The sequence below is a fragment of the Desmodus rotundus genome, chromosome 7, assembly GCF_022682495.2.
Source record: "Desmodus rotundus isolate HL8 chromosome 7, HLdesRot8A.1, whole genome shotgun sequence".
NCBI lineage: Eukaryota > Metazoa > Chordata > Mammalia > Chiroptera > Phyllostomidae > Desmodus > Desmodus rotundus.
Window position 1 is genome coordinate 37208117 of NC_071393.1, and position 23603 is coordinate 37231719.

Below are 23603 nucleotides of genomic sequence, written 5' to 3' on the forward strand. Positions count from 1 at the left end.
CTTCGATTACCTGTGTTTATTTATTCTGTCCTCTCCTCGGGTCCTTTGAGTTCTGTACCTTTTACTACTAAAGGTACCTACATGGCTCAGTCCCCTATGTGTGCTAATTCCACTCCTGACCCCAATTTTTATACTTTGTCCTTTATGAAAACACAGTTCCTAACTAGTGGTATATGTTTGGAGAAATGTATGCTAATCTCTCCATCCTTCCTTTATTTGGCCCTCATCCTATTCCCTATGCTAGGGAGGCAGAGTCAGAGTGTAGGCACCAGCTCCTTGCTCTGTGTAAGCGTACATCGATTCATAGTCAAACCTCAGTTCTCGAACATCTCGGTTCTTGAACAATTTGGTTCTTGCCGAGTTGCTCATGGAAAACATGTCTCGGTTGGCTAATAAAACTTCAGGTCTTGATTCTATACCCTGCCACCCTTTCGTGCTGGTACCTGTATGATCAGTCACATGGCAAAGGGGATTCAGTGTTCGAACAAAGCACTTCTGGAACAGTTCTCTGGAACAAATTAAGTTGGAGAACTGAGGTTGTACTGTATTATCTAGTTCTGTTTGCAGAACTAGATAATGAATCAGTGATCTGATAAATAAAGCACACACACCCCACCCCACGCTTTTTGATCATCTTAAAAGCAAATACAGATCCCAATTCGTAGCTTCCCAGGTACTGTTGTTGACGGTCAGGCATCAGGCTCTTTGAAATGAAACTACTTGCCTAGTACAGTGTTTAGTACTTAATCATATGTATATAAACACACACATTGAGTAAATGAAACAGGCATCCTCTCCAAGGGAGCATTCCACACCTGGCTTAGATGCCACAGAGTGACCTAAGCTTGGTCTCTGCCTAACCTCCATGTTCCAGGCAGGAAAACACACAGATAATGACATAAAACTCAGTTCAGACGTGTGATCTGTGTATTTGTTTTAACAGTGTTGAGATCCAGTAGAACTTTCCTCATACGTTCTTTTTGGCTTCGGTCACTTCCCTCATGCTGGCCTAGGGCCCACTGGTCTCCAGGCCTCTTCCAGGGCTCCTACTGAATCCCCAGTTTCATCACTTCTCCTTGCTCTCTCTCCAGGTCCCCCAGTTTCCCTATCATACAGGACTCCATGCTGAAAGGCAAACTTGCTGTGCCAGAGCTTCGGGTTGGGCGCCTCATGAACCGTTCCATTTCCTGCACCATGAAGAACCCCAAAGTGGAGGTGTTTGGCTACCCACCCAGCCCCCAGGCAGGTCTCCTGTGCTCCCAGCACGTGGGCTTCCCTCCCCCAGCACGGACCTCTCCTTTGGTACATGAGCTAGGGAGGGTTTGACTTGGGTGCCAGGGTGGGAGTAGAATTGGGAGAGTATAGCTTATCAAAATGGGGTGGGAGTATGGTTTTCTAAGCATCGTAAATGGTACTACCTGGGCGTGTACCATGAGTAGGTAGAGTGGAACACATTTTTTAATAGCTGGAAACTTATATCTGAAATATTTGTCTCCTGGCTGGGTAGTTCAGTTGGTTATGGCATCATACCAATTATGCCAGGGTTGCAGGTTTGATCCCCAGTCAGGGCACGTGCAAAAATCAATGAATGTATGCATAAATATTTGGAACAACAAATCAATGTTTTTCTGTCTCTTTAAAAAAAAATCAGTAAATAACTATTTGGCAAGCTTGTCTGATAGTAGGCCATGAAGCAGAGAGTCTGGGGTTGGATAGCCTAGTGAAATGTCACATGACTTTATTAGGTTATGGTTAAGACTTGATAGTCAGCTGCTACACTAACCTAGTCCACCTACCTTGAAGAAGGTTAAGGATAGGTGAGCTCTTTTCAAGAATCCTTGGCAAAAATGTCTGAAGGTCTCTCCAGCTTTGGAAGTACTTAGGCTGATTGGAGCTAGGGCTTAGCTACTTTGTTATGGGCATGAGTGAGGTCTGTCTAGGCGCCAGCTTCATAGGAGGCTCATGGGGTCTTCTTACTCTTGATCAGGTCAGTGGTCACTGCAAGAACATCCCCACTCTGGAATATGGATTCCTTGTCCAGGTAAATCAAGTCCAAAGTTTCATTCCAAAGCCTTTCCCCTGTTGCCTGGCCCATTTGATCGCCTAATGTCTCCTGTTTCCGTAGTCAATTAAATATTTCCTGAGTTGCTCTGCTCCCAGAACTATACTAAGTGTTACATGGATAGGAGAAAATAAGCATAGTTCCCATCCTCAGCTTACAGCATTCCTGGGAAGAACGCTTACAGACAGACCACTTATGATCAAGCGCCAAATGACGCGCTCGATGTGTAGTGCCTCGCTGCTGAGATGGGGCGTAATTGGCTAGTTTCCTTACGACCCCAGCATTCTCGCGCAGACCCACTTCAGTTTTCCCTGCAGACATCTTTTACTGCTCAGCCACCACTGCCATTCCTTCTTTTTTAACGTTTTTATTCCCTGGACATGCTTTCATTTTCTCATCCCTGTTACCTTTGTTCTCGTCATTTCCTCCACTGGATTTCCTCCCCTATATCTGCCTATTGCAGTCAAGGCTCAGTGTCACCTTTTCCATTAAATATTCTCTGTTACTCCAATAGGTATGTTAGTTAATTAGCTGGATGTTCTAGTTCCTCTTGCTGAACTGTCACGATGCTTTTGGTTTTATACGGCACCTATGTGCCGTGTGCCATATGCTGCATTGAACTGTAATTAATTTGTATACACACCACACCTCCCTATTGGAGTATAGGGTCTGAGAAGACAATCTTTTATATTACCGCATAATCAAGGAAACTTTTCACTGAGCTGGGTACATAGTAGGCATTCAGTAAATCTGAATGAATGAAAGCCCTTGTGTGTCCCTTTACTAGCCCCAAAGAATGTTAAATGGGAACAACTTGTTTTATACACAAAGCGTATCTGATTGAAAAAGCCATGTTAAGGCAAAATGTTAGGCCATGTTTAAAAAAATACCGTAGGATATTGCCCCACGAGCTCTGGATTTGTTCTTCCTTCCCAGCACGGAGTTGTGTCTGTGGCTGTGAGCAGTGGATAGGCCGACTGTTCTAGGTAGTTGAAATGCCTTCTCAGGCCCCCTACCATCTCATCATGGACCCAACACTCACCTCTCCCAGAGGGACAATCTGTAATTACTACAGCTAATGTTAATAGTTTGATGAATGTTAACGTTAAATGTTAACGGCAGCTTAATGTTAATGTTTAAAAATACTTTCACAGAAATCATCTCATTACTCTTAATACTTCTGTGAGGTGAATAATCACTTTCGTAAATGAAAAAACCAAGGCCCAGGTTAACTGACTTGTCTGAAGTTACTTGTGGTAGTAAGTAGTGAAGAGGAGAGTCTTAACCCAGGTCATCTACCATGGTGGTCTTGTTTTTACCCTTCATATTTGGTCTTAGCTCCAGAGGCAGGCCATTCGTTTAACTAAGTTTAGGGCCAGGAAGAGATTCTGTTGTAGGCGTGGGCTGAGAGGGAGGAGACTGCCTGGAAAAGAAGCTCGAATTAGTTCCCGTATCTGGGCCTGTGCTTCTGAAGGACTGAAGAGAGTCTCCTCTCCCCCAGATCATGAAGTATGCGGAGCAGAGGATCCCCACGTTGAACGAGTACTGTGTGGTGTGTGATGAGCAGCACGTCTTCCAGAACGGGTCCATGCTCAAGGTATAAGCCCTCGTCCTGTGCCCTCTTCCTTTGCCCTCTGCCAAGGCCCCTGCACTTCTCATCTGGCCTTTATGCCGTCCTTTCTGGGTCTGTGGTAAAGGTAAAATCCTGTCCTTACTCTTTGAGACTCTAGAAATAATTGTTCTTTCTTAAACAAATGTCCGTAGTCCTGCTAGGAAGGATGCGGGTGTGTGAATATTTTTGAAGATATAATCCCCACCCAACATTTAAGAAAGGTGTCAGGTATTGACCCAAACGATTGGACATGGTGCTGTCCTTGAGGACTCCAAATCTAGGTGAGTCGACGATACTGCACTGTGAGTGTGTAGAAGAGATACAAGTAGTGCCGTGGTGCTCAGCAGGGAGAGCTTGTCGCTACCTAGGTAGCTCATGGAAGGCTTCGTAGAGGAGACAGCATTACTTCTCAGGCCGACAGTAAGGCATTTTAATGAAGACTTCACTTATTTACAGTTTTCTCCTGACATAAAGGGCCCTGAATTCCTACCTCATTCTTGAGTAGTCTGTGGCCAGGATTGTCCCTCCCCCCACAACTCCCTTCTACTGCGCCTCTGTACGACCACTGTGTGCTTAATGTGTCCGTTCAGCCAGCCGTCTGCACTCGTGAGCTGTGCGTTTTCTCCTTCTACACACTGGGCGTCATGTCTGGAGCGGCAGAGGAGGTGGCCACCGGAGCAGAGGTATGGGAGGGGGAAGCTGCTGGGGCACCTAGCTTTCTCACTCCCTTGAACTTAACCTCCAGCAAAGCGTTCACAAGTAAGGGTGTTCAAGATAGTATTGTTCATAATAGTAAAAAAACCAAACGTGGGTACAACTGCATCTATAGGGTGTCCAGTTAAATGATGGTGTGTCCTTACAGTGGAAATACTATACATAAATGGAAATACTATAAATAAATACTATTATTTATGGGTAGAAAATTATAACATATAAGCCCTGACCAGTGTGGCTTGGTTGGTTGGGCGTCGTTCTGCAAAATGAAAGGTCTCCAGGTCAGGGCACATGCCTGGGTTGTGAGTTCGTTCCCCAGTCAGGGCACGTGCAAGGGGCAACCCATCAACGTTTCTCTCCTCTCTTCTTCCTCCCTTCCCCTCTCTCTAAAAAATAAATAAATTTTTTAAAAAGGAAATTATAACATTAAAAAACAACAGTATGTGAGGTGCAATTCTTTTTTTTTTTAATTGGCTATCTAATAAAATAAGCATTTCCATAGACAAAATATCTGGAAGGATATACATCAAATTTAGCAGCTTACCTGTAATGAATGAGGTTTGTTTGGAGGCAGGGGGATGAATTTTATCTTTCCTTTAAGCACTTTTTAAATCATTGTTGCTTGAATTTTTATAATGAGCTTATATTTTCTAATGAAAAAACCATAAACATACTTGCTTTTAAAAAGAAGAGCAGAGAGAGACGCTGAGACTCCAAAAGTTAGACCTGTCCTGGATACTATGTGACGTCCGGCACTGAGAAATCATTTAGCACTCTGGCAGCGGGGCTCAGTTGGATGGTGCCCCATATCTGATGGCACTTTGATTCTGGTCAGGCTTGCCAGTTCCACTCCCTGGCCCCGGGCACGTGCGATCTCTAGTCTGCACATGCAGGTGATCCCCGGTCCATGCGGGTGGGAGGCAACCAATTGATGCTTCTCCCTGACACAGTGTTTCTCCCTCTCCCTTCCTCTCTGTCTAAAGAGCAATGAAAAAATGTCCTTGGGTGAGGATTTATAAAAAATCATTTAGCTTCTGCTGAACCCTTTCTCCTTTCCCCTAAGGTGGTGGATCTGCTGGTGGCCATGTGTAGGGCAGCTTTGGAGTCCCCTAGAAAGAGCATCATCTTTGAGCCTTATCCCTCTGTGGTGGACCCCACTGATCCCAAGACTCTGGCCTTTAACCCTAAGGTATAATTGCTTGGGAATAAAGTTAGGACTAAGGAGCGAAACCAGTAGAAGACTGGGAGACTGTGGGCTGTCATTCTGGTTAAACAACGTCTCGGAATAAGAATCAGAAGAAATGAAATACTTGTTTCTTGGCAACTCTTGAACCCTGAGCTTTGGATGTTTTAGTGAATAAATAACTGAGTTTGTCAGAAGGGGAAAAGAATGAATATTTGTTAAGCCATGAAAGGAAAGAATATAGACTTTAGGGCCAAACAGACCTGGACTCCACTTGAGACTCTGCTGTTCCCTAGCTGAATGGTGTTAGGCAAGTCAGAAAACCTTAATGAAACTCAATTTCCTTATCTGTACAAGGGGATAATATCTACCTTGCAGATTGTTATAAAAACGAGGGGTAATATAAGTAAAGTACTGCATTAGTTAGCGTTCTCCACAGAAGGATAACCAATTGGAGATTTATTATAAGGAATTGGCTTATATAATAATGAAGGCTAAGAAGTCCCAGAATCAGCAGTCAGCAAGCTGGAGGCTCAGGAGAGCCAATTGTTTAAGTTCCAATCCAAAAGCTAGCAGTCTCCAGATCCAAGTTTAAAGGCGAGAAAAGACCAGTGTCCCAGCTTCAGAAAGTCAGGCAGCAGGAGCCTTTTACGGGGCCTCTCTGTTCTCTTCAGGCCTTTGACTGATTGGATGAGGCCCATGCGGATTAGAGGGGAGCAATGTGTTTGACACAGTGTTCTGATGTAAGGGTTAGTCTCACCTGGAAATTCCCCCAGACACACCCCAAAGCAGGGTTTGGCCGAATGTTCGGGCGCTCCGCGGGCCCGTCAGATGGACACAATGAGCCATCACAGTGCCTGACCATTCCTCATTACTGTGTACTATCACACACTATGCCAGGTTCTTTATACATGTTATTTCAAAGCATCTATATTGGGGTAGTGGGGATTTTCATCTTCATTTATTCACGGGGATACTGGGGTTCTAAGAGGTTAAGTAACTTACCCTATTACTCTCAGCTGGTAGAAGAACTAGCGTGATTCCAGAACTGCCCGGCATTAAATCTGCTTTCTTTCCATGGCATACCACACCATTTCCCTAGGGCCTAGACATTTTTTGTACATCTGGTCCTCCTTTTCATCACATCTTACTATCCTCCATTTTTCTTCATCTGGTTCTCTTTCCGTTGATTCCCCACAGAAGAAGAATTATGAGCGACTTCAGAAAGCTCTGGATAGTGTGATGTCCATCCGGGAGATGACCCAGGTACTCTGCCCTTCGCCTGTCCCCTGCCTGTGCCACTCAGCTGTCATATTCTGTTTGGAATTCATGGGAGTGGGGTGAAGATTTAGAGATGCTGCTCAGATTCCTTACTGTATTTTCTTTAGTCTTCGCTCCTGTTCTGCTGTTACTCTTCTCTCTCAACCTTTGCCTTTGCTGCTAATTCCTTAACAAGTTGTTCATATTTACTGTTCTCCCCATAATTATTAGGGAATTAGAGAAGCGAGGGAAAGACCTCTGCCCAGGGTTGGGAGGCTGAGGGCGGGGGGCTTGGAGTTGAGGAACTAGACCCAGGGGCCTGCATCTTCTATCCTTCTAGGGGTGGGGCAGCCACATGGAGCAGTGACCGTCCTTTGACTCAAGGCTGTCCCTCATCAGACTTCCCCACCCCTCGTCTGCAGTCTCTGCATGAATAGACATTCATTTGTGCTCATTTACAGGTGGGCCTCTTCTCAGCAAATCCTATGTATTACAGTTCAGATTAACACATAAGAAACACCAAGGAGGGACGATTACTTGTCAGAAGGACTCTGCTTTGCGTAAAGTTTCACCACAGGATTCCTTAGCTTATATTCTTTCCGGACATTAATTTCATTTATTGTTTGATATACAATCAACTTTGTAAGGCTGTAGGAATTGCATAAAATGAGGGAGACCCACCTGCATGTTGTTTTGTAAGCATCTTCAGTCATTTTCATACTTATTTATGAGTTTGCCCAGTTTGCCCAGGCTCCCTGCGGGTGGGAACCCCATCTCCTCTTGCCTTTGTGCGGCCATCGCTGCCTACTTCGCCCTGGGCCCTGATAGTCAGTCTGTGGAAAGTGGGAGGGTTCCCGCCACTCCAGCATGTTAAACTTATGGCTGTTGTCTTACAGGGCTCCTATCTGGAAATCAAGAAGCAGATGGACAAGCTGGATCCCCTGGCCCACCCTCTCCTGCAGTGGTATGGACAGAAGTTAATTCTTCCCAGAGTGAGGCAGGGACGTGGTACTAGACAAGGAGCCTGCACTTCTCTTCAAGACAGTTTCAGCTTCTTTCCCCCTTCCCGAGGTTGCATATAATACCATGGCTGCTTTTTTAGGGGTTATCACTGACACATCTGACTTTGACAAGAGCTCAGGTCCTACAGGGAGCCCACAAATTCTGCAATGTCACAACTTCTCTTCAGGGGGTTCTTATTTCCCTGTAGGTTTTTGCGTGCCCCTTGCATGTAGGAATTAACACTGTTCATTTCAAATAAGTTTCTGTGCATCCAGAGAGGTATCTCTTTCCCTTCTACTCCCTTCCCTGTCTTGAGGTCCATCCTGTGGAGGTAGAGTGTCCAGAGCCTTGAGGTGCTATTTTTGCCTTCTAGCAAAGATTCTGACCGTTTTCTGTTGCCCTCAGTCCGCACCATCCCTCTCTGATCTTGATTTCTGTTCTGTTTTCTTTTTGTTTTAGAGAGAGAGGGAGGGGGAGGGAGAAGGAGAGGGAGAGAAATAGTGATGTGTGGGAGAAACATCGACTGGTTGCTTCTCCTCACCCCCAACCAACCAGGGACCTGGCCCACAACCCAGGCATGTGCCCTGACTGGGAATGGAACCCGTGACCTTTTGGTTGGCAGGACTATGCCCAACCCACTAAGCCACACCAGTCAGGTCTCTTGTTCTATTTTCTGGACATAGCTTTTCCCTTTCTTCGTAGTCAGCCTTTGACAGCAGCACTTTCTCAGTGCAGCATGCTCCCTCTTAGCATGAGGGATGAGCAGGCCTAGGTCCTCCAGGGTGGCATCACTAGTCCCTGGGTGCAAGCATTAAAAAACCAAATCATCTAGTGTAGGAGATAATGCTCCTTTGCTGAGGCTTCAGTGTTTTATGCCTTTGTTCCCTCCTGTCCTCTGAGTTCAGCCTGCTTACATCCCAGTCTACCCCTGAATCCTCAGGAATTTTGTTCTGGTTTCTTCTGTTTCTTTCTCCAGCCTCAGCAGTAACTTTTTATCCATTCTTTGCCATCCCTAGGAGCCATCAGGCTTCCTCTGAGCTCAGGCGGGACAACTCCTGAGCCTAGTTCTGAGTTTCTAAATCAAGGATAAGTGTCACCACCCTGATGCAGGCCCTCCCTTCTGAGCTTTTTGGCTGACCTCTTGCGCTCTTCCTTTCGTTCCTCTCTTTTCTCTCCCTAGATGCAGCAGCTCACCTCCCACACCTCTCTTTTTTTCATCCGTTATCTAACTACCAGTAACTAGCTTTCCTTTTACATTTTTATATACAAGCATTACTACCCAAGAGAATATCCAGAGAGTGGCCTGGAAATTTCACAGAATTCAGATGACTCTGGAATTCTTGCTTGTTCTCCAAGGGGCACAGCAAGGCAGCTGCTTTGTTCAAGAGTGGCCTAACCACACACTGGTTCTCTCCTTTTCCTTTTTCTCTGTTTTGTCCTAGGATCATCTCTAGCAACAGGTCACACATTGTCAAACTACCTCTCAGCAGGGTAAGTGATCTTTCTCCCTTTAAACTCTAAATTTCTGGTGAGAGGCAGAGAGGGGCTTCAAACCAGCCAACCACATTGGTAGACTTGCCTGGTTGCCTCTGTCCATCAATGGAAGTCTGTGGGCCTAAGCGTATTTCCCTTATTTGGGGTCAAGGCAAATGTGATTTTCTCCTTATCCCCATCCTTTCCCTCCCTGATCTCCATTTCTACTCTGTTTTTCTGACCCCACCCCCACCCTGGGCAGCAGCTGAAGTTCATGCACACCTCACACCAGTTCCTCCTGCTGAGCAGCCCTCCTGCCAAGGAGGCCCGGTTCCGGACCGCCAAGAAGCTCTATGGCAGCACTTTTGCCTTCCAGTAAGGAGTGCGGAGATGGGGGAGGAGGGCAACAAATAATGTAGCGGGATGGGCGAGCAAGTTCACTGGAGATGCATGAGTTTGTCTACCATGTCCATCAACTAACCAATCAGTCAACAATTGGTTATTAAGTGCTATTGTGGTAGGTGTTGTAGAGGATTGAAAAGATACACATGAGCCCTTTGTCCCGTGGCTGGAAGGTTGCAGGTTCAATCCCCAGTCCAGGTGTATGTGATCCCTAGACCAGGCACGCGCGGGAGGCAACAGATCGATGTTCTCTCTTGCATGCATCGATGTTTCTCTCCCTTCCTCTCTAAAAAGCAATGGAAAAAATGTCCTCGGGTAAGGATTAAAAAAAAGATACATATGATGTGGTCTTTACTGTTGAGGAGATACAGCATTTACATATAAAAAGATGGCTGAAGACACAGACTGGAAGGATTAGATGTGAAAGCTACTTTAAGGAAATCAGCAGTTGGTGCCTAATTGTGGGAGGAGAGAGAGAGAAAGCCATATGAAAGGTGATACAAAGGGAGTGGTGGTACACTTTTCTCAAATTGGAATTCAGGACTGGAAGCCATATTTGGATTCAGTGATAAGTTTATTGAGTTGGAGAATGTAATTTGAAATACAAGAAAATAGACCAATGAGAGTACTGAATCGGTAGTTGACTTACGATGGGCTTGCTCAAACACAGAAGAGAGAATGGGACTGGAAATTAAAATATAGGAGTTAGCAACACACACACACCTTGCATGCCTGTGACCGGGTCCATGTGCACGTCCATTGCTAGGTGTCTGTGTCCACCTTCATGTCCTGTGTGGGTGAGAATGGGGGACGGGGGGTGGCAGTCTTGGAAGTGCTCCTGGGAAGCTCACTGTAAGGAGACCCTGTAAGGAAGCTCACTGTATTCTACCCTGCCTTACAGTGGGTCCCACATTGAGAATTGGCATTCGATTCTGCGCAATGGGCTGGTGAATGCATCCTACACCAAACTGCAGGTGAGGCTGTGACCCTTTTTTCTTTCTCTGTACCCCTTTTCTGCCTCACTCAGTTTTGGGGAAGTCTGCTCTAGAGTATTCAGCGGTTTTTTCCTCAGCATCCTCAAATCTAGCTTGCCATGTGACTTCACTAGGGAGGAAGTTGGAACTGTTTGTACAGAATGAAAGTGGCTGGTGTGTATTTCACCCCAGACTGGTTTTTGGTGGTTTTGGAATGGGAATGTAGCTGTAAGCAGGCATATGAATTGCTGATTGCAGCCACTAGATGAATTAAGCTATTAGGACTTTGCAGTATATGTGCTGGTTCATTCAGAGTTGATATAGGACACTTATTTCTTTGCCCTGTGAGACTCCAAGGAACAGTTACTGTCCTCCCTCCTGGCTACCTGTTCTGTAGTTCCTTATTTTAGAATCTGCATATGTACCAAGGCCTGGGGACAGGAGCATGGACTCTGAGGGACTGACTCAGTGGATCTGCTATTCCTCACTCTCCAAGGCTTTAGTATCTAGTATTTCATAGACAAAGGGGTTAACCTGCATCCATTTTTTAGCCAATCAGCTTTTTGATATTAGGTGCCTGGAGTTATCTGGATGAGAGAGATAATGGAGGTACAGGGGACTAGATAAGCCTTGTGGCTGCCTAATACACAGCCATGGGAGGGCCCAGGCTCATATTGCTCATCCTGGTGTTTCCCTGCAAGCTGCATGGAGCAGCCTATGGCAAAGGCATCTACCTGAGCCCCATCTCCAGTATTTCCTTTGGATACTCAGGTAAGACATACTCTCTGGCCATCTTGACTCTATTTATATTGCATCCAGTTTGTGAATACATGATCTGTGCTGTCTCTCCTCCTCCATCATGGATACTTGGTCTGTGTCCCCTCTCTCCCCAGTCATGGATATGGTCTGTCTTTCTCAACTTTATTTTGTTAGAAATTTGGATTCTTCACAAGGTGAGGCCATTTATCTCCCCTTCTCTTAGGTAGTCCTTTTCTCCACGGGGATGGTTCTATTCATTATAGAGGCTCAGCCCTGGGAATTGGTTAGAGAATAACTGGGAAATGAAACTGGGCTTTCTGTAGAGCACATTTTTGGTGTTGGCAAGAGCCCGTCATTATAAATTGTGTGTGCGCACATATGCATGTGAGTTTACGTGTGAGTACACTTGGAAGTTTGAGTCCTTTCCATTGGCTTACATTTCTGGACACATCCTCCTCCTCCCTGTCAACCATCTTTTCAACTGTGTTTAATTACATACTATGATGTTAGTCACAGTGAATGCAAGAAACAGCATTTTATTCCCAAGATAAGGCGTGAAGGAGGTTCAGATTCTACCCGGGAGATCAGTCCAGCTTTGTCCTGCTCAGAAAGTGATTCTGACTTAGAACTCTCTCAGTGTTCCATGTTCACATCTTAATTCCTTTTCCGCCTTCTTTTGTTCTTTTTCTGGTCTCTGAATATAAAGGAGAGCCCCGATTTATTTGCACGTCTACCACATGAAGGGGACAGTGCTAGAGTTTTCATAGATTACTATTTTGTACCCTCCAGTACTTATAACTGTTGTAAAGCTTAGAAAACAAGTCCAGAGGCTCAGAACTGGGAACCAAACAAAGTAGAGGAGACAATACAGGTAAGAGCCCAAATCAACCAAGTCAAAACAGGTACAACAGAGAGAACCCAAAAGCCAAAAAGTTGATTCTTGCCCTACCTAGTGTGACTCAGTGGATTGAATGCCAGCCTACAAACCGAAAGGTCGCCAGTTCAATTCCCAGTCAGGGCACGTGCCTGGGTTGTGGACCAGGTCCCCAGTTGGGGGAGTGTGAGAGGCAACTAATTTAATGTATCTCTCACACACTGATGTTTCTCTTCTTTCTCCCTCCCTCCCCCTCTCTCTAAAAATAAATACATAACATTAAAAAAATAAATGTTTTATTTTTGTTAAATATTTCATTTACTTATTTTTAGAGAGGGGGAAGGGAGAGAGAAAGGAGAGAAACATCAATGTGTGGTTGCCTCTCGCATGCCCCCTACTGGCCTGCAACCCAGGCATGTGCCCTGACTGGGAATCAACCGGCAACCCTTCGAAGGCCCACGCTGAATCCACTGAGCTACACCAGCCAGGGCAAAATAAAATAATTTTTAAAAAGTTGATTCTTTTAAGAACTAAAAATAAACAAACAAAAGCACATAAAGCTGGGTAGACTGATTAAGAAGATCAAGAGCACAATTAGATGAATGAAAAAAGGAACATAATTACAGATAATAGCAAAATTTAAAAAGTTAATGGGAGAGTTTTGTCAGCTCTACTCCAGTACTTTGAAAACTTTGACAAAATGGATAAATTCCTAGAAAAATATAACTAAAAACCGATTCAAGAAGAAATAGAAAGCCTTAATAGCCCTAAAACCATAAAAGGCATTGAAATAGTAGTTTAAAATTTTATGTACACCCCCTTCTCCCCCATACACACACACACACACACACACACACAACCCAAAAAACTCACCGAGCTCAGATAGTTTTCAAGTCAGTTTTAAACCAGACTTTCAAGGAACAGATTATTACACAATTTTATACAAAATCATCCAGAGAATAGAAAAAGATAGAATTATACATCATAAAAGATTGGTATATTTGACTATTAAAACTAAAAAATACAAAACAGAAGACATTTGCAACACATAAACCACAAAAGATTAGTAATAAAAATATATTTTAAAAACTCTTACAAATCAGTAAGAAAAAGACAATAAAAAATCAGTAAGAAAAAGTGGGCAGGTGATATGAACAGACTTGTCACTGAAGAAATGCTCAACCACTATTAGGAAGTAAAATCAAGACCAAAATGACCTACCATTTCAGCACCCATATGGATTAGCAAAAATTAAGAAATCTGATAATATATCTGATTGTACCAGAGGTTGTAGAGCATCAGGATCTTTTTTACTGCTTATGGGATATAAATTGATACAATCACCTGATGTTAAATTGAAGCTGGATTTTATCCCAGTGACCCAGCATTTTCATTCCCGCATACGTGCACCCAAAGGTGTGTACACAAATGTTCAAAGCAGTACTGCTACTGTTTGCAACAGCAAATCTTGGAAACAACTCAAGGCTCGTCATCAGGAGAATGGATAAATATATTTTAATATATCCTTACGATTATTATTCAGCGATGAAAATGAATGAACAGTGGCATTCAGCATCATGGAAAGATCTTAGTGAGAAAAGACAAGCCTAGGCATGACTGATGTGGCTCGGTTGGTTGGGCGTTGTCCCGCAAATTGAGAGATCTCCCTTCAATTCCTGGTCGGGGCACAGAGAGGCAACTGATTGATGTTTCTTACTCCCATCGATGTTTCTCTTCCTTCTCCCTCCCTTCCTCTCTCTGTAAAATCAATTCTTTTTTAAAAAAAGGCAAGCCCAGAAGACTAGTATGCACTGCTTTTTTTATATTGTTCAAAAGCAAACAAAATCAAACATTATTGAGGCGTGTTGGGGGGGGGGGCGGGTAAAACTAAAGAAATTTCAGGATGGTGGTTACCTTCTAAAGGGAGGCAGATGGTTGGGGTAGGGTAAGAGCATGCAGTTAAATGTAAGTCACCGGTAACGTTTTAGTTCTTGGCTTTAGTTCTTAGGTATTCCTTGTCCTATTAAGTAACCACCAGTGCGCATGAGCCAAACGTTAGGGTTAATCCACACAGGCTGAGGGCCCAATAAATGTTTATTAAACGTGTGCATGGGCCTCATTCTGTGTGCCTGGGGTCTAAAGTAGAGTGGGGGTGGTGTCGTCTTTTTGGCTTCTTTGTATAGGTTCCTCAGTTTTTGTCTTCGTCCAGCCTGAGCTTGCCGCTAGTGAAGCTCTTACGATTTTCCAAATGGTGAAATTCTCCCCATTCTCAGCGCCCACAAGATCCCTTCTTCCTGTCTGTTTTCTCCCTCTGCCACTGGCCTTTGCTGACCACCAAGTGCCTAAATACCATTAGTTGTCAGGTGGGGCCAGGAATCTCCACTGACTGCTTGTGTTTTTCTGGCACTTCACTGATTACTGAAAGACATCATGTTGTGATACTGTTCTTCTCCGAAGGGTTTTATTGGAGTTATAGATCATCTTGTCCAGCCCCGTACTATATAAATAAGAAAGCTGAAACCCAGAAGTTAAGTGACTTCGAGGTCACACAGCTGTGAGTAGCAGAGCTAAGACTGGAATCCAGATCTCCTAAGTTCTGGGACACTGCTTTTACTATTGTACTGGACTGACTCAAATGCCTACGGGGTGGGCGTTTGGGTCTCTAAGACAGTAGGTGGAACGTGTGCAGCTGTCTAACTTACGGTAGTCACTCTAGCATCCAGTCAGCTTTATCTTCTGTACGTTTTCTTCAACCCTGTTCTGGTCTCCTTTTCTCTGATCGTCCTCAAGGTAGCCTAGTGGCATTGGGCGCCCTCTGGGAGCAGTGTAGAGAGCGTCCCTGTGACTGGTGGAGCCTCCAGTGACTTGGCCAGAGTATTATGCGGGTTAAAATGAGGGCCAATGAGAAAGGAGGTGGCAAACTCCATTTGTTTAGAGATTTGCAATGAGTACATACTCCGGACACAAAACATCCAGGGATTTCTAGCCATCGTGTTCTCGGGGTCTGGTTTTGGGAAGCTGACGGAAGATCACTTGGGGCAGTGTGGATAGGACAGTGTGCAACAGAACTGGGATGGGGCAAGGAAGGGCCATCTCTAAGAGCAGCTGTAGAAATCAGGTTGTTCTTTCCTATCCTCTGGGGTAGGACCTGAATGAGAATGTCACTCAGAATCTTGCACTGAAACACCTGGGGTGAGAAGGTCAGGTTTGGAATGCAGAGCTAAACCGGGTTCGGGGTAATGGAGAAGGTGGAAGTGGGCAGTGAATGTCTGTAGGAGGAAGAAATTAGCAGTTCAAGTCTTGAAGCTCTCATTGGCCTCAGTTTTGTTCAGGCCATAAGCCTGTCATGGGACGCCAGCGTGGTGCATGATGAGTCGACAGCCTGAGCAGTGAAGAGCACCCGCCGGCCGTTATCATCCCCACAGCTGCACATGGCTACAGAAAGACCGAAACTTGGAGCGGAGCAGAGTTAGTGACAATAGAAAGTTCTGGGGTGGAGTGGTCGGGAAAGACCCGGCTCCTGGCCTGCAGTGATCGCATCATTTCCCATCCGCTCATCTTCCTCTCAGCCCCGTACACACACAAGGCTGGGTGAGGCTGGCCTGTGCTGAAGCTGAGCACAGACACGGAGTGCTAGTCACAAGGCGGAAGGAGTTGGGAGCAGTGCACACAGCACTGTTTTGTATCTAAAGAAGAGAAGTCCAGAACGAGGCTGTAACTGTCATGAACAGGGCTGCTCACTGGGGCTAAGGATGGTGGAGGATTTATGGATTTAGGCAGGGTGGAGTCTGGACGGAACTGGCAGCACTCCCCACAGTGTGGGAAGACTTTCCAAAGGGGGCAGGATTCCTCGAGGGTTTTGCCATTGTGGTTGTCTGTGGAAAACTATTACCTAACTGCTGTGCTTTCTCCCTCTTCTCTTGAACGACTGTAGTCACAGTATTTTATGTAACTTTGAGATTAGAGCATATCTAACCTGCTCTGCTTGCTTCTTTACACATTTCACTCAGCCTGGCGCTTGATCCAGTGTTAATGCCACACTCCGTTAGGCCCCTCATTCTTGTCTCACTTCATGTGTTATGCCCCTGTCTTTGACCCTTTCAGTGATTCCCTGCTGTTCTCAGGATGCGCCCTAGCTGCCTTCCCACAGCCTACAAGGCCTGCTTGACCTGATCCTTGCTCACCTCTTAGACACCCTCTCTCGCCACTGCCCTGCCGTTGACCTGCTCCGTAGGAACTAAGGCATGCTGCTTTTCCCTCCGGGCCTTCTGTGTCCTGCTCCCTCTGCCCAGAACACTGCCTACTCTTCATATCACTAAGTCTTTCCAGTCCTAGACTTCGCAGCCAGGCTGTCACCAGGAAGCCTTCAACCCCTAGGCCAGGTTCCATGCTCTGTATTCTCCCCGTCACAACACTTACATACTGTGTTGTAATTACTTGCTCTTTGTCTGTACTCCCCACCAGGCTAAATTCTGTGAGGAAAGGTATCTTGTTTGTTTTATTCACTGCTGTATTGACAAGTGTCTAGCTCAGTGCCTGGCACCTAGTAGGCACCTGAGTAATGTTTGATTAAGGAATAGATAAATGAACTCTTGTTTGTTGTTCCGTGACAGGAATGGGAAAAGGACAGCACAGGATGCCCTCCAAGGATGAGCTGGTCCAGAGATACAACAGGATGAATACCATCCCGCAGGTATTATTGGTTGGCCCTGCTCCAGTGAGGCAAGACCCTTCTCCTGGGACCAGTTTCGGCTACAGAGGTGGCTGGGGAAACAGTGTGTGTGTGTGGAGGGGGGGGGGGGCGGGGGGAGGGTGTAGTTTGAAGATCGTTTAAAGGCATCAGCTACATTCTAAGATGAACACACTTCCAGAGTCACAAGTGGCCTCAGTCACAATGGTGAAAGTAGAGACTGAGTTTATGGAAAAATGCAGTGACATGAAAATGTAAAGGTGGAAGCTGTGGACTCATTCAGACTGGTTGTGGGAAAGTAAAGTGTGTGTGTGTGTGTGTGTATGTGTGTGTAGGGGGGTTGCTGGCTGGGAGCACAGGATACCCCTGACCCCTACCCATCACCAGCTAACCAGCCTCTATAGGGAGAACCATAATAGTCTACCTGGCTCTGCTCTCCTTCTCTTCCAGACCCGATCCATTCAGTCGAGGTTCCTGCAGAGTCGGAATCTAAACTGTATAGCACTTTGTGAAGGTAGGTAGCTCGCCCAGCCCCCGTTTTTCTGGGTCCCCAACCTTACTTTTCGGTGCAGCTATGGCACACGATCCAGCCAAGGGTGATGTGGAAACATCACACCTTCCCTCCCCCGCCTGGACTCTGACCTAAGCGTTACATTTGTAACTTCTGGCCCCTTCTTCTCAGTGATTACATCTAAAGACCTCCAGAAGCATGGGAACATCTGGGTGTGCCCTGTGTCCGACCATGTCTGCACACGGTTCTTCTTTGTGTAAGTCCAGGAGGGCTCCTGGGGGTGTGCTGGTGTGTGACTATTGGAGAGTCTGTTTCTGTTACTCGAGACTTGCCCGTGGCTACCTGAGTGCACCTGGCACTGGGACTTTCACCTTGGACGTTGGGAATGCCTATAGATGAGGGTCTGTTTAGAAACCAGATAAGTCAAATCTCTTCCATCCTAAGGAGAACCAAAAAAAGGTTTTTACTTCTGGGATGGGATAGCCCACCTCCAAATACAGTTCTACTGGTTGACATTATTTCTGATACTATTCTCCCTCTTATGCTCACGCTTGCCTTCTCTTTGGCAGATACGAGGATGGTCAGGTGGGCGATGCCAACATTAATACTCAGGACCCCAAGATACAGAAGGAAATCATGCGTGTGATCGGAACTCAGGTTTACACAAACTGAGGGGGCCCCAGCCCTCGTACCACCCCTGTTCCCCCAGGATCAATCTGCCCTTACTAAAGGACTCAGGAGGAGCAGGCAAGGCTGCCCTGAGAAATCAAGGGGCCGTTATCCAGGGGCAGGAAAAGGACAGAAGAGGCAGCCTTCGTGGTGGAGATTGCAGGAACCACTCCTCGTGTGGATGGACCAGACTGATCCCTGTCCCTGATTTTCCCAGTTGACTTTACCCTGTTTGTAAATAAAACAATAAAATGGAAGGTGCTGTGGACTGGATATGATCACTGTGGACTGACTGGCCTTGGACCAGCATCTACCCCAAGCCCGCCAATGGGGGTGGGGTTGGGGCTGGGGGCAGGGGAGTGTCCTGAGGGTGGGGACTGTGTGAGTTGAGGGGAGGCAAGGCTGAGTCCATCCAGTGTAGTGTACTACAGATCTGTCAGCCCTTTAATCAGCAGATTAGATTAAGAAGGGAAATTAACAGTTACGCAGATGACAAACTGCGATGGATTTAGAATCCAGTACCACTGATTAACTATTTCTCAAGATTTAAAAGGGCCATTGAGGCAAAATAGCTCAGATTTCCTACCTCTGGAAATGAGATCACATGAGGACCTCTGCTTTCCTCACAAAAACCTAGCCCTTCTTCCTTGCCCTACAGCACTCTCTCTCTCCTCCCAGCTACTTCTCTGGGATAGGGGCGTGGGGAGTGAACTGGCAGGTACAGGATGTTGAGTCCATCTCTAATTGGGAATCTATAAAAAGATCCTACAGAAATGCAGCCTCCCATAATGAAACAGATTCCAGACTCCAAGGCCAGCCAGCAAGGTGAGGGGAGACAGCCGATTCTAGATCGAATTGTTTCAGGGAAATATGTCTTGCTTGTGAAATTCCCACCGCCAACCTCTGCTCCACATACAACACCTAGAACCCCAAGTCAGTTGTAAGGAACAGGTTGGACTTTGCCACATAGTGTGAAATATTAATGAAGAAAACAGGAGCATTAAGCACAGAAAAACTTTTTTAATAAAAGCATTTAAACAAGCCTGGCTTTTCGAGTACAGGCACACCTTGGAGATAGGCCAGGTGCCATTCCAGACCATTGCAGTAAGGCAAGTATCGCAATGAAGTGAGTCATCTTTTTGCTGATGGAGGGTATTGCCTTCGATTTGTAAAAAATGCAGCATCTGTGAAGTGCAATAAAATGAGGCCTGCCTTCCAATAAATTCAATTTCTTTTTAAAAAGGTCTGCCTGTATAGGTTAATTGCTCTATCTTCTCGATTTACAAAGTCTGTGCTACATCGGCTATTTTCTTTCACTACCTTCACCCTACTTTGGAGATAACCTTCTTTGCCTGGGTTCCTTACCTGCTTTGTACTCGCTGACTTGCCTTCAGTTGGAAGGACCATTCTTAAGGTCCATCCCCCTAGGAGCTATCTCTGTAACTTCCTTACCTGTTCTTGTTCGAGACTACTATATTCTGACTCCGTAAGTCTTGTAAGGCTCCTTCCCATTCAGCTTTAAGATCTAGCAGAAATCCTCTTCACTGAGTAAAAGACTCCATCAGGGAACCCACCCTAATTGATGTTCCTGCCTCCTGGGGGGACCCTTGCAGCTTAATTTGTAAAGTATCAGGGATAGCTACATTTTTAGTTTTTACTTGGTAGGAGCTATGCACTACGCTAATCAATTTAATACTGTGCTCACACTCTAGCTTGCTTACTATGTGCTTGGCGTTCTTACAAGCTCTCTCCATGTATTGACTAACACAGTTCTCACAATAAACCTGTAACACGGTGGGCAGGTGCCATTATTCCCTATTTGTAGATGAGAAAACCGGCACAGAGGAAAAGAGGTTTGCCCATGTTCCACAGCTAGCGGATGACTGACTCCAGCACTGCTGTTCTGGCTCTGCTAGGTAGCTTTTCAAATTCTACAAACGTTTTCATTTAGTCTTGACAACAAAAAGGTGGAAGATAGGTTTTCTCTCGAGATTTTAATGTGTCTCAGGTCTCACAGCTGGTTAGTGGTGATGCTGGGTTTTTGACCAGATCTGCCCAACTCGCGGACCCGAGCTCTTACTCATTCTCTTACTTCCCCGGAGGCTCTCCAACTGCTCTCACTCACATCCCAGCGACTGAGCCTGGGTGCTTGACTGCTCAAGTGGCGGAACATTCTTGCTCTATTTTCAGAAATTGTCAATAGATTTTTCTCAGATGTAAGCATTTCTTACCATTTTTCTTTGATCAGTGGCAGATGACATAGTAAGTACTAGTAAACGATGGAAAAAGAAGTAATGAACATAGGGTCTATCACCAGAAAAACGCAAAAAAATACCTGAGCTAGTCTCATGGATGTCACGTTTTTTTTTTAGAACATATGCATGATGATGGTCCTTTTTCAATGCCAAAAAATTGTAAAGAAGTAAAAATACAGCAGGTCCTCAAATAACATGTCTCTATAACATTAATGGGACTTAACTCTTGTTTATATCAATTAGCCTATGGTAAAATTGATCTAGTTGCATGCTGTTTCACTTAAAGTCATAGAAGCTACCAATGACATTAAGTGAGGACTTACTGAACCCCATTCTATAGTTTTCCTTGTAAAAGTAACAGAACCCTGAGATGTCTGAAAGCCAGAGGCCAAGGCTAGTACAGATACTGCCTGCCCAGAGTGGCCTCCTACAATTCCTATAGTCCTGGGCCCACCCTCCTCATTTAGACCTGGACATGCTTAGCCTGGGCTCAGGCAGGGGTGTCTGTCACCAGGCAGGGGCCACAGCAGTTGCCTTCAAAGGTCCGAATGTAATTTCAGCTCCTTAACAATTAAGGAGTAGTTACATTTATTTTATTTATTTAGAGAGAGGAGAAGGAGGGAGAGAAACATCAATATGTGGTTGCCCCTCACGTGTCCCCAACTGGGGACCTGACCCGTAACCCAGGCATGTGCCCTGACTGGGAATTAAACCGGCAATCCTTTAGTTTGCAGGCCTGTGCTCAATCCACTGAGCTAAACGGGCAGGGCCAGGGGTAGTTACATTTATACAGTCCTAAAATTATTTCGGCCCTTTGAAGGCAAACACGAGGCTGATGTGGCCTCAGTGAAAATGAGTTTGACACCCCTGGGCTAGGGCCAGGGACAGGAAAAGAACTATTTTCCTCAATTAGTTCCAGGTGGAGGGTTAGATGACTGTGATTTCTGCATTGAGAACTCCAAACCCCTGGGAGCCTTTTTCCTTCCCTATGATGGTAATTTTCCATCCATGTAGGGTGTGGTCATGACTCAGTTTGTGGCGAGGATGTAGCCATTCAAGGGGGAGGAGCCTCCTGCTTGATTCTGCCTTTCATTCTGGCCAGTGGGGAGAAGGGGAGAGTTTGGTGCTGAGTCATAACTAGGTTACTTAATAGCTTCTCACAGAATGGATTCTGAAATGGAGGTTTGGAAGATGTCTCAGGTTCCGGGCCCAACTTGTGAGTGGTGGGGAGGGATTCATGGGTCACAGAATTCCCCCAGAGCCCTCCTCCCAGAAGGGGTGGGAATAAAGGAGGCTTCAATTCATTTGAAGGGGCATCATTCTCTCTGGAGTATAGGACCTTACATAAATATTTCAGAACCCTCCTGCAATGAGACCAAAGATGCTACCCTAAGTTAAAGTATTGCCCACCAAAATTGTTTTATCTAAGAGAGAGACCAGAGTCTCCTTAGTCCTAGCTGTCATTACTGGGACAAGTGGACCAGGTTAGCTGGTAGCCAGTGAGTAGGGGGGTGGGTACTAGAAGCACGGCACCAAGGAAAACGCAGGCTTGGATTGAACTGCAGCAGGAAGGCTTCCTGGGGAAGGGGACACTGGATCCATTGTTCTCCAATGCCTTTCTCGGTCTTCCAAATCCTGATTACTTTTGAGACATAGGATCTACTTCCAATTGCATCTTTGGGAGCCTGAGCTGTGGCTACACTTGTAGGAAAAAGGGAGATAACACAGGGCCTCCAAAGGAGCGGTTTCGTGGCCAGGATTATCCGGCCCTAAGGAGGGTGGTCCTGTGAGCCCTAGCAGTCCTGGGCTAGATGAAGACCCCTCGAGGTTACATACGCTGACAGGGTCATCTTGGCTGAGGCAGGACTTGTGCTTCTTCCCTCTTGCTTCTAAGTACTGATGGGAAATTTCTTCAAGAGGGGGTACCCTAGATACACAGCCTCATTCAGAAAACATTCTTTACTGTTCCTTTCCCCTGGAATGGCCTTCCTCTCCCCATCTCTACCCTAACCAACCCTCCACCTCTTTCTCCATGAAACCTTCCCTTTCCCCAACAACCTGTTCTCTCTTTATCCTTAACTCCAAAAAGCCAACTATCTCTTCCATCTAGAATTTTTCTGGAGGGAACTCTGGAATTAAGATTTTGTGCCACCTTGGTGGGCCCAAAGAGATCTTGGGAGTCTGAAGGAAGGCATGGAATAAATATAAGTCGACTTGGTCAGGCTCTGGAAAGGCCATAGGTATAAAGTCCAAAGTAACGAGCACTTCTGCTTTGAACCTGGCATTCAAGTCCTGTGCACCGCCCTGGTAACCCGTACTGTCCTAAGAGAAATAATGCTGTTATTTCAGCCAGAGGCCAAGAGGTCACATAACAGTAAAGCCTGTAACCAGGGCCGAAGCTCCAAGATTGGGTGCAGTGTCTTTGCTGACACACCTACCCCACCAGGGACTCCAAATGGCCTTCAACCAGTCACAAGGACACCCCTCAGGACTAGTCAATTCCCAAGGGAAGAGGGTGCACACTGGGCAATACTCATTCACACACGCCATCTGATTAAACCCCACTCTACGAAGCAGGAATTGTCTTCAGTGTACTTTCAAGGAACTGGACTCTTCACACGTTAAATCACAGGATCTAGTCATACGGCTAGTGAGTGGAATTGGAACTGGCCAGATCACTGCCCCTAGCTGACCACCATTCCCCCAGTGTTGCCCACCACTGTGCTTAGTTTATCCTTAGCTCACGGGCCAGAGAGGGCCGTTTTATGCCTTTCCTCTTTCTCTGGATAGGAAGAAGTATCATTCTCCTTGGTGGAGCATGGCCTTTTTTCCTCTAGCAACTTCATGTGCTCTCACCATGTCAATAAATAAGCATTTACTTCCTATCTTTAATTAAGGGACCCGAATAGGCTCACAGAAGAAATTAAAAGATTTTATCTCAAACAAAAATGTACTTTCAGGCTCACTTTCTCCTGCCAGCTTATCTAAGCTAAAGGAAAACGTAATGAAGGCCCGTGATTCAGCTGCCAGCAGGGTGTCTGCTGGAGCAGGTCACACCCATTTGTCTAATTTTCCAGGAAAAGCAAAGAACCTAAAACAGCCTTCATGATTTTTAGTGAAGCAGCATTGTATCTGCTCTTAAAACTTGGCTGAATAAAGGCAA

The 23603-nt window shown here is 45.7% G+C and overlaps 1 protein-coding gene across 15 annotated transcripts in view; it reads left to right on the forward strand.

Moving 5' to 3' along the window:
* Positions 1 to 18458, forward strand: part of PARP6 (poly(ADP-ribose) polymerase family member 6) — a 29292-nt gene extending 10834 nt beyond the window's left edge. For 4 of the 15 annotated variants that reach the window (XM_071221928.1, XM_045192795.2, XM_053928341.1 and 1 more), the window contains 15 exons: positions 1092 to 1302; positions 1988 to 2041; positions 3564 to 3659; positions 4265 to 4357; positions 5452 to 5577; positions 6772 to 6837; positions 7728 to 7795; positions 9276 to 9324; positions 9569 to 9681; positions 10610 to 10682; positions 11384 to 11453; positions 16929 to 17008; positions 17456 to 17519; positions 17688 to 17772; positions 18086 to 18458. In XM_071221928.1, the coding sequence (XP_071078029.1) occupies positions 1092 to 1302; positions 1988 to 2041; positions 3564 to 3659; positions 4265 to 4357; positions 5452 to 5577; positions 6772 to 6837; positions 7728 to 7795; positions 9276 to 9324; positions 9569 to 9681; positions 10610 to 10682; positions 11384 to 11453; positions 16929 to 17008; positions 17456 to 17519; positions 17688 to 17772; positions 18086 to 18188 (1351 nt within the window). In that variant the 3' untranslated portion in view covers positions 18189 to 18458. Of the gene's footprint in view, positions 1 to 1091; positions 1303 to 1987; positions 2042 to 3563; positions 3660 to 4264; positions 4358 to 5451; positions 5578 to 6771; positions 6838 to 7727; positions 7796 to 9275; positions 9325 to 9568; positions 9682 to 10609; positions 10683 to 11383; positions 11454 to 16928; positions 17009 to 17455; positions 17520 to 17687; positions 17773 to 18085 lie in introns of those variants that run through there. The other 11 variants (XM_053928340.1, XM_053928342.1, XM_053928343.1 and 8 more) reach the window with 8 other exon arrangements.
* Positions 18459 to 23603: the final 5145 nt, after the last annotated feature.